The following is a 13,448-nucleotide window of genomic DNA, read 5'->3' as shown; positions in this document are numbered from 1 at the left end:
TGACGGACTGAACCATTGTGAAAAGCAACCGGGGTGTCCAGAAATAAAATAAAGCTAGCGTTAGATAATAACATGAAAACACTCGAGTAAACGATTAAGTTAAATACAGGAGTAGTTTACTTGCATTCACACCCCGCATTATACTACATTATATGAAATATACTTTAAATATACATGGCACTTTCTCAGTGTGTACAACCCGTGTTAATAAATGATGGTGTGATCCTACAGTTCTAACCAATCACAGCAGCGACTGTGGGGATGTTTCAAAGTTTACTTCACAGACTGAAGGTAAGTCTTTCAAATGTCACTTTATAATATCCGATTTCATAAACTGTATCTCCACCCAACGCACTGAGCCGAACTCTTTCCTTTAAAAGCTGTAACAGTAACGGTGTCTGAATTGGACCAAAAAGGCTCCAGTACCCTGACCTCCGTTTAAATAAGGAAACATTTCCAGTGCTGTTTTCCTTCTGTTAGCTAGCTGTGTGTTTACATGGACACCGGCGTTGAGGATCACCTCACCAGCATCAAACTGGACTTTCTAGGGTGGTCCGGGGGTTTGCATCAAAGCGTCAAAGTAAAGTTATTTTTAGGTAAAGTAAAGTAAAGTAAAGGGAGAAAACACTGTGGTCTAACGTTAACCTCCAGGAAGGAAGTGCGCCTGTATTTGGAGCCAATTGAACCGGGTCTGCCACGGTGCAGTCGGGTTTTTTTGTTTGTTTGTTCATGAAATGACTCATTTCATCATCAGAATTTGATCTGTTCGGTCCAATAACAATTTGAAAGTCTAGAAGAGCCTCACGATTAAATATGTTTACCTCTATTATAGTTAGCAGAGGGCTAAACTTTATGTAATAAAATAGAAGATCAACTTTATTTTAATGGTATTTATCATTTTTCCAATAAGAGTTTCACTGCACTGATACTTTTCATCACAGTATGTTACAGTTCAACATGCAACACTTTACTGAAACACAAGGTGTCATTAACAGGGACTTTACTACTATCTTTTCATTTGATAGACACCTGCCACTGAAATAATAATGAAAGGGTGAAAATGGTGGTTGCTGCAGATACCTCACCTTTGAGGTTATGCATTAATAAAGTTGTATGAAACTTAAAGAAAACCTTTGAAAGACTGCAGTGTCATTTTGGAAATGTGGATTTGAATACACTGACTTTACAGGAAGCCATGGTAAAGAAGCTGGTGATCATCGACACAGACTGCGGCATAGACGATGCTCAGGCTATAATGATGGCCCTGGCAGCACCCAACATTGAGGTCTTGGCTGTTACCTGTGTGTTTGGGAACGCAGCGGTTGAGAAAGTGTGTCAAAACGTTCTGAGGGTGCTCTCCGTCTGTAAGTGTAAGGGGGTAAGTTCACTGAAGCTCATATGACCTGATCTGCCATGGTGAGGGTTTAGTTAGGTTTAGGCCACCGTAGTTTCCTCTACAGTTTGCCCAGTTTGTTGCAATCTGCAATCTGCAACTTTTCATAACATGAAAAATCACTTTTATCAATAGTCAAAGTCTGTATGTTACAAATATGAGGATAAATACTAAAATGGTGTTTATTATATTATTATTCTTATTATTCTTATTATTATTCTTATTATTATTATTAATAAATATTTTTTCAAATTCCAACACTCCATATGTGTGCATGATGTTAACTTGTTATGAGTTAATGGGTATCAGATACTTGTTGGTGCTCTTTGTAGTCTCTGAGACACAGACAATTTCTTATCATACTTATAAACAATAAAAATTGAGGGATCTTTTTATTATTTTCAGTACACACATGTGACAGGCTCCTATGTATATATTCCATATGAATAAAAGTTGCACACAACTATTATTAGTCATACAGCAGGTGAAAACATTTGCTAGAGGGGCCATTCTTTATTTGTTTCAATGGGTTTTAATCCCCTTGGAAACTAATGGAGGAAGTGGGTCCGTTTACTTCTGTTAGACCTCAGATCTTGCTTCTTTTAAATAACTTCTAATTCTCAAATACACAGTACACAGTACTTCACACACACTATCTAAACTCTCTAATCTCTAACCATTATTTCATACTTGCCTCCGTTTTTCTGCAGATTCCGGTGTTCCGAGGTTCTGGCGGTCCTCTAGTTGGAGCCAGTAAACCAGTGAGTGACCACTTTGGAACTGATGGACTTGGGGATGTGATTGAGGAAAAAGATCCAAACTGGGAGGAGAAAATCCAGAGAGAGCACGCGGTCAGTGCAATGATTAGGCTGGTGACTGAAAACCAGAAGCAGGTAATAAAACCTCTCTGTGCGCTGCCCGTAATGTGCTGCTGCTCTCTCGTGTGGTTCTACTAAAATGTGCTTCCCTCAGGTCTCCCTGGTGGCCATTGGCCCACTCACCAATCTAGCACTGGCTGTCAGACTGGATCCGTGTTTTCCCCAAAAGCTCAAAGATCTGTACATTATGGGTGGCAACATGGAAGGTAAAACCACCACATGAGTGCAGCGTTTGTTCTTGAAACATGTAGGCTCCTTTAACTCGATTCTCCCTTTGTAGGAAAAGGAAATGTGACACTATGTGCAGAGTTCAACTTTGCAATGGATCCAGAGTCTGCCTATGTTGTTCTTGAAGAATTTCTCTGCCCTACATACCTGGCATCATGGGAATATTCATGCAGAAACGCACTGACTTGGGTAAGATGCTCGTTAAGAATCACATATAACCCCGCACTACTGTTCAGTTTCACGCTGATTTCACTGATTTCACTTGTGCAGGAGTTCTTTGAAGAGTTGATCAATCAGGACACACCGGCCGCACGCTTTATGAAGAGGATAACCTCTAAATGCTGGGCTTACTCCAAAGAGGCAATGATGAATAAGAGGGACCTGTACTTTGGACCTGGCTTCGTCTCTTACGATGCCTACGCGATGGCGGCCTGTATTGACAGCAGCATTGTAACGGAGAGAATCGAGTGTCCCGTCCGTGTGGAGCTGCAGGGTTCGATCGCTAGAGGCATGATGGGGCTGGATCGCACAAATATGCTGAAGAAGAGCCACAGCGTGTGTGTTCTGACCAAATGTGACGTTGCCAAGTTTCGTAAGTTACTCATGAAGTCTGTAAGACAACCTAAAAAGAAGTAATTGTTGGTGACGGACGTCTCGGTAAGAAGAAAAAAAGACACTGTATCACCCTGAATATCATTAAATAGAAAATAATTTTATTTTTTTAATGCACTGTATGAAAATGTTGACAAATAGTAGTAGTTAGTATTCTTTGACCAATTTATTCTCACAAAAGGCTCTGATATATTTCATCAAATGTTCATGTTTGTGTTAACTGTGCCATAATTAAATGAAAAACATAAAGGGACAATTATTGAACAAGATTTTCCATTTTGACAAGTCACATCGAAAATTAAACAACAACATCAAATCAAAGTGGAGAAGCATATTGGATTATAGAGCAGCACAGACCTGCCAATACTAAATGCAAAGTACGGTCAGAAGTTCTCATTAAGGAGCTGCAGGGGAGGTTTTCTTTCAACTGGAAAACATCATCCATGTCAAAAAGAACAAGACAAGGTTGAAACCTCGTGTAAAGCTGGTCTGCATATAGTCAATGTGCTGTATTGTGGTCAAACTGTCAGTGCGGGTGTCTATAATTTGGCAGAACATTTTATCAGGGCAGTAGTAAGAAAAATACTTCCAACTCATTCTTATGTTTGATTTGAAAGCACTTGATCTAATCATGATTACTATTCTTCAAAAAATCCAAATTGATTTCCAAACGGAATCTTGAGGCCGATATGAGACACAGGACCAGGATCAAGATCAATAATAGACAGCGAGAGCAATGAAAAAGAGGCTCTCTGCAAAGTCACACAGCTGGAGGAAGTCAAGACTTCCCTGACCCATCAGAGGTAAGAACACTCCAACTGAAAATCGCCCTCCTCAGGAGTCAGCACTTTTCACGATGAGTAGATAAATTCTTTCAACAATGTTATAAAACGCTTGTGTTTTTTAGTGAAACAGACTTTCTTCCACAAATCCAACAGGGTTCATCCTCAACATCTGTGTGTACACACAACGTGTAGATCCTGAATGAATGTTTTGCAAATTTCTACTTTCTGTGTTCTTTTAATAAATAAGGCCAGTCTGTAGAGGCATTAAACATGCACAATGTAATTTATCCCACTAGGGGGTCTTTCACATCAAAACAACAATAAAAGACTAAATCTGATGGCGTTGTGAAGTAGCGTGGGATCATGGGAGTTTCAGGAGGCTTTTACCGGGAATCAAATCATCCACAGAGGTCTCCTCTCCAAAAGAATAAGAATAAATCAGTTTTGTGTTGTGTGATGTCCCAGAGGGCCTGCGGAAGTGAGCTCAGCTTGTTTCTCTGATAACTTAAGATCCAGATGTTCCAGAGGTTTGGAGCCAGATTATCTCTCCAAAACAACAACAACATGTTGATTAAAACATTTTCACCTTCCATCCTCGGTCATACTGTAGCCCTATTTAACATATGCAATGTAACATTTTACAAAAGAAATCTATTTCTTTATGTTTGTAGAATTGATGATCCACTCAGCTGGTGTCTGTAGTGTAGCTGCTGTTAGCATCCTGCTGTACCGGGGATTGATGGACTTGTTGCTAAAAGAAGCTAACTGTGCTGTTGGGAGCCAAAAACAGCAATAAAAACACTTTTTTTCTTTATTCCCTGTCGTCAAACTGGTGGGTTTGGTCAACTACTGTTAGCTGCACAGCGAAGTAGCTAACAACATCCAACATTACCCTGGCAATCTTTTGGTAAGTCCGTGTGGAAACTACAGATGCTCTCGGTACCGCTGCTGTCAGACCGGCCTCCTGCTGTTAGCTGCATGCTAACAGCAACTAACAGCAGCTGTTTTACACAAAGAACAAATTATTGGATTTTGAAAAAAAAAAAAAGAAACAGATTTTTATACTTTTTTGGCACATGTTAAATACAGGTACAATACAATATATATATTTACTGTCACCACAGAGGTTATCTTGACCTTAAACAAGCCCACAGTCTGACCATGGCCCCGCCCCCTGGCTGTGATTGGACAGCTGATTGTTTTTCTTGTCACATGAGTGCGGTATTCGCAGGTTGATCGCTGCTGGACTAAACTCAGATGCAATACACCACTTTGTTTTGTGTGTTGTGACTTTTAAAATGTATGTCACATAAAGTGAATTATCACAGTGAATCATAACACAGTCACTACAAATTAGGAAATACTACAAACAACTTTGTTTCCTTCATGTTGTTCTCTGAGGAACAGATTCCTCTTTAGCAGCTCTTTAAATAAACTGGAGGGACCTCCCCACCTGCTCCTCTGCCACCCCTCTCATCCTACCCCCCAACCACACTCCCAGCACCCCTACTACCCCCCATTATTCCAATTTAATATTTCCAGTGACACCCAAATGTCATATAAGGCAGCATGGTGGTGGAGTGACAAAATATCTAAAAAAAATATACATAAACTGTACTTAAATTGTTTTGTGTTTGTAAGAGTTCAAAGTTACACTACACTGAACATGCTGTATATTCACAGAAAATCAGTACTAAAGGGAGTTGAACACAAACCCATTCCAAATAACCTTCCTCTTCATCTGCTGGATGTGTAAATAAGCCAATGCTTGCCATAAAGTTGGGTTGTGTTCACGTGTTTCTGCTGCCCTCAAGTGGCCAAAAACAAGATTGCAGGTTTGAATGAAATAAAATAACAGGAAAAACGGTTTTTGCTTAAGTCCTTTATTTAAATTTGCTGACAAAGTGAGGCGATGTACAACAGAAACCTCTTAACTTAACTTTAATCACTCGACCAATTTACTCTCACAGAAGTCTTTGATATTTTAGGGCAGAGGCCGCTTTAACGTGAGTTCCTGGGCCGTTGGTGTTCTGAAGAATCACATTTCAGATTATGAAAGATCTCTGCTGCCAAATAAGAGCTTAGTTTGATTTAAATGCAAATTTAACTTTTCAAACCAACTTTTATGAGAAACCAATGAGAACCAAAATAATTGTGAAAACACATGGCTTAAAATAAGATAACATTAATACTGAACTTTATTGGTTCTGTGCCATGTACCAAACTGAGAAGGAATGCAGCATTACCAGCCTTTCTATAACAGCAAAATGTATGCAATGGCATCAGCATACCATGCTATCAATATTTTTAATTTAGGGGCACCTGTTAAAACAAATCCAAATAAAAAGCATTTCTGCCCCCATGAATAAAAAGCTGCAGAGAACTAAATTGCGGGGTTGGCAACCTACAGCACTGGGCTACCAAACGCATGACACTTCAGGTAACATTGCTTTCTGTTGGGATTCTCTGATTATAAAAGATTTGATTTTGCGTACAGAGTACATCAAATCCATGACGTGCTTCTTTTAAGTGCAGTCACGCTCTGTTTAATTGCCGTTGTCAGAGGAACTAGGCCAGGGCTCAGAGCTGCGCCGGCTCAGGGTGGGGCGCCACATGCTCCACGGGTTGTAGGTGCGACTCATCTCGGTGGGAGCTGGCGGCGACGGAGTCGGACTGCTGACCAGATCAGTCAGAGTTGTTGAGTTGGTCGTAGGAGGAAAAGGGTGCAAGGCTGAATCTGCACTTGTTGACCAAATGGAGCTGCTGAAAGGTGTGGTTGCAGACCAGGGATTGCGGGTGTTTCCCAGGAGTGACTATAAAAAGAATATATATATATAGAAGCTTCACGATAGTATCATAGCAGTAGGAAGAGTATGTGTGAGCTGCATTAAAAACAAATAATGGATCTTACTGCAGTTGGGGCAGTTGGTGAGCTGGAGCTGCTGGGCCAGGAGTGCAGAGAGTCATTGCTTGGTATGTCCCAGATGGAGGAGGGTACAGGGGTGAACTCAGGCCAGCTCTGCTGAGGCTCCAACGTCTTTGGGAGATTCATTCCACTGAAAACTAAAACAACACACACACACACACACACACACACACACACACACACACAGACAGACAGACACACAGACTTCAGTTTGAATGCAGCCAGTCAACCATTAACAGTGACACCTATTACTCCACATTCTTCTGTTTGTTCATAAACCCGTGATTACCTCCTGTCAGGTTGAAGGGATTGTTGGTTCCAAAAGCTGAGAACGAGTTGGTAGAATGAAAGTTTGGACTACTGGCTGTGTCCATAGGACTCCATAATCCAGAGCTGTGGGAGAGGAAAATATATACACAACATTAAATTGGGATGTCATGTCCAGATGTAAATACATTGTGTCATTTTCTCACATTACCTGTCCGAGCTGTCACTTTCCACTGATGTCATGTGTGCCAGACTCTTTCCTTGGCTGTCAGTTTTACCTGGGCCAGAGCCACCTGACGGGTACGTAAAATGTAAGTGTTCTCTCGTATAAACAGCCACCACATGAACAATGTACAGACAATAACATTAAGTACTTATTTACCTGGGCTTTTGTCATAACCAGCAGCTACAGCAGCAAATGTGGGGGTCCCATTTTTGCCAGGGAGCGGAGTGGCTGGAGACAGTTTATTTCCTGGGGCCTTCTTTTGGTTTCCCTCACTGCAAAAATGAGACAAAAAATCACCAGGACTCTGGATTAGTTTTAGTTAGAATAAAACTACAGTGTAGCAAAATAGCATGCTTTACTATAATAATATATATTACAATAAACTTTATTTATAAATAACTTTTCAATAAGTTACAAGGTGCTTTACTTGGGAAAATCAAGATTACCAATTCAGAACTTTTAAATTAAAGGACCAGTGTGTACAACTAGTGGCATCTAGGTGTGTGGCAGATTGCAACTCCCTCGCTTTATCCTCTCCTTCCAAACACAAAGGAGAAACTATGGTGGCCACAGAACAAGATAAATGCAACCGGCCCTATCTACAGCCAGTGTTGGGGCTGTTCTGGGCTACTGTAGAAACATGGCGGACTCTGTGGAAGGCGACCCGCGGTCTCTGTAGATATAAAATACTCATTCGAAGGTAATAAGAGAACATTTCGGTGCCTGACTTTTTTTTTTTTTTTACCGCCCTCCGGTGTTCCGGTGTCAACTTGCGTGACGTCAGTGCCGTTACTCAGCACACTTGTTGATCAGAACTGATAGTGAGAGGATCAATGAAGATGCCGAAGGCAAAACGCTCCAAGGTTTGGCTGCATTTCACGTCTAAGGATGCAGACTCAGCGACATGCAACAGATGCCATAAAACAATTGCATGCAAGGGAGGTAACACGTCGAATTTGATGACACATCTGGCGACACGTGGTGTTTATTTAAAGCCCAACAACGCACCGTGTTTTATAACCTACGTGACGCAAGGCCAAGCACTTCAGCAGCCGCAGCCAGTGTCGGCCTCACCGGACAAATTGAAGAGACTCCCAGCCCTGCCAGTGTGGTGGTGGACATCACAGATGATGATGATGATGATGATGACAGCAGCCTTTCCTCTTCGGGTAAATCTAGTAATTTAATGCCAACCGCAAATCATGCATGTCAAGTAGGCTAGCAAACACTGTTGCCATTCAACAGCGTGAGTGACAACGTGTGCTATGTCGTTAACTTAATATTGTGTTCAATTTGGCCCTGGAAATAAAAGGGTATTGTTTTTTGACAAAGTGTGTGTGGTTTCGTTTTTTTAAGTACCGATTCAAGAACCGTTTAAGCACCGGAACCGAGTAGGCACCGGTATCGGATAAAAACCCAACCGATACCCAACCCTACTAATAATAAACATGCCTATATTCAGTTTCTTCCAGTAGTGCCTCCTAACAAACTGGATCTTTAAATGAAATCAAACCACTAAAACTGCAGAATACAGAGCAGAAAAAAATGCTCCTCAGTTGGATGTTTGTGCCTGGAAGAGGTCTGTCAGAAACTAGCCCTCAGTTTCTAGCTGCCAATTTGATATTTATTTCTGATTCCTTTTTATTTAGCTAGAAAAAGATTTGGGACATCTAGCACTTGATTTCTAAGTAATGTAGGTTGTCTTCTTTGCTGTTTTTAACCGGTTTACCAGGTTTGTAACAGGCCCTGTTTACACCTGGTATTAATGTGTATTTTGGGTAATCCGTTCACAAGTGGACAGCTCTAAGCACAAGGTGTGAATGCATCCAAGGCGCATTGAGGATGCACTCAGATCCGATTGCTCAGACCATTTGGAGGTGGTCAGAGCCACATATGCCCACATTGTTTTAGCAATGTGTACACAAATGTGTCCTGGGTCACACTGAAGGACTGCCTACTCAACCAGTGTCCTGCAAATACAGTAAACCAGTACAGGCTACTTCTTTGTTACCTGTGGAGAACATCCCGAGACTCCTTTCATCGCGCTATTTTGTGAGTTGTTGAGTTAGGAGAAACTTTATAAACTTTGTGAAACACTGTCTGTGTTAAATTCTTAATTATTTGGGCATTCTTGTCAGTTCCACTTTTTCAGCATCAAATATTGTGTCGTATTATTGGCGAAGGTACTGTGCATCTGACCACGTAGATACCTGTTACTGTTGAGTACACTGCTGTATGTGCCCCGGGACAGTAAGCTGGGGGAGGTTGGAGGAGGGGAGCAGGTCCCAGCTGTGACGGATCTCTTCAGGAAAGGGTCTGCGTTTATTGTCTGAAGGGAGATCTGCTGAAGACTGTCAGCTTCTGCATGTGGAGATCAGGAAAAAATCAGATCTTCACTATGCTGATCAGTGAGTTTGACATAGGATACACACTGGGTATGCTGGGTATGGTGGTGGTGGATATGGTTTCAGATCTTGACTTACGGACACTGTTTTTGGAAAGTGGTACATCCCACTCTGGAGATGCAAACTCCTTCTCCCCCTCAGAGCTGCTGCTGTGGCCCAGCTCCGGCACTGAACCGCTGGACAACAATTTGGCCAACAGAGAGGGACGCCCATCCTCCAGCTTTCCATCTACTGTCAAAACAAACATGTCACAAACACATCTGGTATTGAAGCAAAGAGCAAAGAGACCTAACTTAACATTTAGTAACTCACATCTCTGTTTCGGCACAGGTCTTGTCTTTGGGATGCTGGTGAGAGGGTAGAGAGTCTTGGATGTGAAGCTCTTTCGTTGTTTGTTCTCCAGTGGTGTTACATATGGCAGCTCCAGAGAACTGGAACAATAAAAAATAAATAAAAAAAGCAATAGACAAAGATGATATCTATCACCTGTAATTCAATAAACAGACCTGGATTTTTCTGCTAGGTTCTCTTTCTTTGTGGTTACTTGTTTCTTGGTTTTGGGTTTGATTAGGAAATTTGAAGGTTCTTCTTTCACTTTTCCTGTTGTTACTGTCCTTCCTTTCTTTTTCACTGGTTCCTGGAAGAAATGGTGGGAAAGGGTATAATAATAATAGAATGCTTATCATAATGTAATTACCATAGTAGGAGGACTTCCCCCTAATTGTTGACTCAACCGTTGAGTCAATGAGAAGAGTTAGTCGATACACTTTTCATTAGTCGTATAGTCAACAGGGAGAGAGGAATAAAACGGAGGAAGAGGAGCGAGTTAATTTGTAACTAACTGTTATAAATCATCCATTGTATTGATCAGTCCACCAGTATCTCTTTTGGTGAAGTTGTTCCCTTTTTTTTAAACAATGAAACTTGTGTGACGTTATACTGTGTTGAAATAAAGGAACTAAATGTTCAGTCTCTTTCTTTTTGACTTGAAAGTCATGTCTCAAAGACAACCAGCAAAGTAAATGAAACATATTAATAATGATCTTAAATATTTGATCTTTAAATATTTCAAGTTAGAATTATTTGCCACAAGGCAGAAAATAGGCAATGTACTGGAGAGGAGGGGAAACTACTGAGATACTTGTCCATAAACTAATTAATTTATAATGAAAGGCTAATTTCTCTCATTTGAATGTAGAGTTTTCTCCATTTAATTCTGGTTACAGCAGCTGCTATTGGAAGTGTGCATTAGGTTATGGGGACGTTGCACAGTTCCTGGTTAGAAACTGCGTACAGCACAGGATGTGAGCCGGTCTACAACGTAGTTATTTCACTGTACCTCTTTTATGTTCGTCTCCACATCTGGATTGGAAGTCTCTGTGGTAGTGGAGGAGCTGTCGTCGTTGTCAGCCAGGTTGTCTTTAAGCTCGTCTCCCTGAGTCTTTACTGTTGATTTTTTCTCTTTCTCTTCCTTCTTCCGCAGGGCTTTCGCTTTGCCCCGCAGCTTCCCTTTGGATTCCATCACTGCAAACAATATTAACACATACCTCAAAGACCTGTCAGTGATTACAGAGGCCTTTTACCTCCTACTCTCTCCTGATAAAAATAATGTGTGTACCTTTGTTTTGTATTGACTGAGAGCTCTGTTCCTGTAAAGGCTCGCCACTAAGCGAATCTGGACGGTCGAGGTCGTTGTCCATGGCTCCTATCAGGTTGGCATATTCTGCATCCTCAGGAACGAGGCCTCGGTGAGGCAACGATGATCCAGCTAAACTTTGACTCTGGAGTTCTAGTTGTTTGGTACTCCGAGCCTTCCGGTTGGTCAGCTGGCAGGCAGCTGGAGGGCCTTCTTGGCCTGAGGTTGTACTTCCTTTGGTCAGCTGGGAGGAAGTAGCTTGCATAGATGGGCGGCTGAAGCCGATCCTGGACCTCTTATCTTGGCTGTCTGAGTCAGACAAGGTGCGGCTGTTGCCTTGTCGGCCTCCAACCCGAGCTGCTCCGTTGCTGGATGCATATACTCTGGAGTTCTGGGGTGAGTCGCCGTAATCGTTCAACCTGAATGGTGAAAGAACTTTGTTAAATCACACTGTACATGCTGCGTCTGCCATCTGCTTTTACATTTTCTGCCATTTGAACCAACTTTCTTTGAATCCCTTCACGACTCTATTATGTGGTATCACTGTAAAGGTAACCATTCATTTCTTTTTGTGGCTGATCTCTTAAATTCAGAAAGAAGCGAAGCTCCTAGAAGTGACTTCAATTTAATTAAATAATTTTTCATACATACATACGACATTGCATATCTGAAGTAAAAAAGTAAGGGAGAGGAACTCTTACAATATTTACAAGCTTAAGAGTCAGAGAGACAGAGTGAGAGAGAAGCTCAAACGAACTATATACATATTTACAAGCTATAGGAGCACCCTAATGCAGAGATCCAGAGAGAGAAGGTCAAATGTGCCCTACGTGCCACACCTACTGACTGTGCACGGAGCAAGAGAAGTGTTGGACACAGATGCCACTTTTCAAATGTGAACACCAACACCGTACAAATTGAGAATATTTCTTTCTTTGCACTCATTCGCCAATCAGATAGCTCTCACTCACCAATTGCCTCAGGTCAAATATGCAAAGTTTCCTGAATGACCAGTGATAAGGGCCAACTACTGATCACAGTCCCAGACACTGCAACAACTGTGGGCGATTAGCGGTTAGCCACAGACCGCTGCCATTGACTGTCAGAGCCCTTTGAACAACCCAATCTATCAGAATGATTTAGAGCCTTTTGAACGACCATTAACTACAGACAAACCTGGGCTGTTCAAGAGTAAATTAAATGGCTCCAATACTGGTTTTTAATGTTAGATCCATCCTTCTCTTCATTAGATTAGCATCATATCTTACTGTACATTGTTGATATCATATGGTTTAAGCAACCAATGTCCAAGATTTACACTTACTTTGAATCACTGTGAATTTGCACAATTTCCCTGAGATTAAATGGTCTCCCAGTCTCCAAGGTGGAGTTGGATTCCACTGACACACGTCTCTTGAAAGGCTCCCATATGCTCTGAGCCTCCAGGTAGGCGGCAGCAATCACCAACAGAAACATAGAACTGAAGACATAAACACAACAGATGTCCACTGTTAGTTAGGTTGTTTTATTGCTTGTGGTGCTGTCTAAATGCTCCCCTCACCTCATACTCACCTCATAATGAGAGACACTATGATGTAGAGCTCTAGCTCCCAGCTCGGTCTGGGCAGGGTCTCTGCACATGCAGCTAACATGTGATAGGGCAAGGAGGCGTTCAGGACAAACACAAACTCAGAGCCTCCACATGTCACCAATTTCAGCTCCCGGATCACTCGAGATGAAGTGAAGTCGGGTGTAAACCTGTTAGGAAAGGAAGGATATGTACAAATTTAAAAGGCTGTTCTCAACTGTACAAAAACCTTGTAAACCTGCAGTCCATCAGTGGTTTGGTACATAGTTTTCCATTGTCAAAAGTCATGGACGGTATCAACAGAACCACTTTTTCCATCCCATTTTTTTGGTAACCCTTCTGTTGAGGTACCTAGCACACTGAACTAGGACGGTGAGGTGGAGCTAGAAACAGTGTAGATCACAGAGTTGTCTTGTCATTTGCGCTCTGATGTAGGATTTCCCACACAAAGCTTATGACGTTGTTGTAGGCTAACAAACAACCACATACCGTGAGTGCATAGCG

At 41.7% G+C, this 13,448-nt stretch overlaps 2 protein-coding genes across 3 annotated transcripts in view; one reads left to right on the top strand and one right to left on the bottom strand.

Annotated features, from left to right (window-relative positions):
* The first annotated feature begins 249 nt into the window (after window positions 1–249).
* Window positions 250–4,234, top strand: si:ch211-201h21.5 (uncharacterized protein LOC555526 homolog). Its single transcript, XM_051376064.1, has 6 exons — window positions 250–291; window positions 1,190–1,378; window positions 2,104–2,286; window positions 2,366–2,477; window positions 2,552–2,688; window positions 2,770–4,234. Exons 1-6 carry the CDS (start codon window positions 262–264, stop codon window positions 3,133–3,135), a joined length of 1,017 nt encoding a protein of 338 aa, XP_051232024.1. The 5' UTR covers window positions 250–261; the 3' UTR covers window positions 3,136–4,234.
* A 1,529-nt stretch (window positions 4,235–5,763) lies between these two features.
* tmem131 (transmembrane protein 131) overlaps window positions 5,764–13,448 on the bottom strand; it is a 30,149-nt gene continuing 22,464 nt past the window's right edge. The window contains exons 29-41 of one of the 2 annotated variants that reach the window (XM_051376062.1): window positions 12,929–13,114; window positions 12,681–12,836; window positions 11,339–11,775; window positions 11,060–11,244; window positions 10,227–10,357; window positions 10,033–10,151; window positions 9,799–9,948; window positions 9,526–9,676; window positions 7,472–7,587; window positions 7,301–7,382; window positions 7,112–7,215; window positions 6,808–6,959; window positions 5,764–6,709 (exon numbers count right to left, since the gene is read on the bottom strand). In XM_051376062.1, coding sequence (XP_051232022.1) covers window positions 6,443–6,709; window positions 6,808–6,959; window positions 7,112–7,215; window positions 7,301–7,382; window positions 7,472–7,587; window positions 9,526–9,676; window positions 9,799–9,948; window positions 10,033–10,151; window positions 10,227–10,357; window positions 11,060–11,244; window positions 11,339–11,775; window positions 12,681–12,836; window positions 12,929–13,114 — 2,236 coding nt within the window. In that variant the 3' untranslated portion in view covers window positions 5,764–6,442. Of the gene's footprint in view, window positions 6,710–6,807; window positions 6,960–7,111; window positions 7,216–7,300; window positions 7,383–7,471; window positions 7,588–9,525; window positions 9,677–9,798; window positions 9,952–10,032; window positions 10,152–10,226; window positions 10,358–11,059; window positions 11,245–11,338; window positions 11,776–12,680; window positions 12,837–12,928; window positions 13,115–13,448 lie in introns of both variants that reach the window. The other variant, XM_051376061.1, reaches the window with a different exon arrangement.

This window comes from Dicentrarchus labrax, unplaced genomic scaffold, assembly GCF_905237075.1.
Source record: "Dicentrarchus labrax unplaced genomic scaffold, dlabrax2021, whole genome shotgun sequence".
In the NCBI taxonomy this organism is placed as follows: domain Eukaryota; kingdom Metazoa; phylum Chordata; class Actinopteri; family Moronidae; genus Dicentrarchus; species Dicentrarchus labrax.
The sequence above is the reverse complement of the archived record's forward strand: the minus strand, read 5'-3'. Positions and strand labels throughout refer to the sequence as shown.

What these genes read in the sequence shown, in the direction of transcription:
- si:ch211-201h21.5 (XM_051376064.1), top strand. Translation starts at nt 262, where the DNA reads ATGTTTCAAAGTTTACTTCACAGACTGAAG. An exon ending in GTTTACTTCACAGACTGAAG is followed by an intron (nt 292 to 1,189) that starts GTAAGTCTTTCA and finishes CTGACTTTACAG; the next exon opens with GAAGCCATGGTAAAGAAGCT. An exon ending in CCGTCTGTAAGTGTAAGGGG is followed by an intron (nt 1,379 to 2,103) that starts GTAAGTTCACTG and finishes GTTTTTCTGCAG; the next exon opens with ATTCCGGTGTTCCGAGGTTC.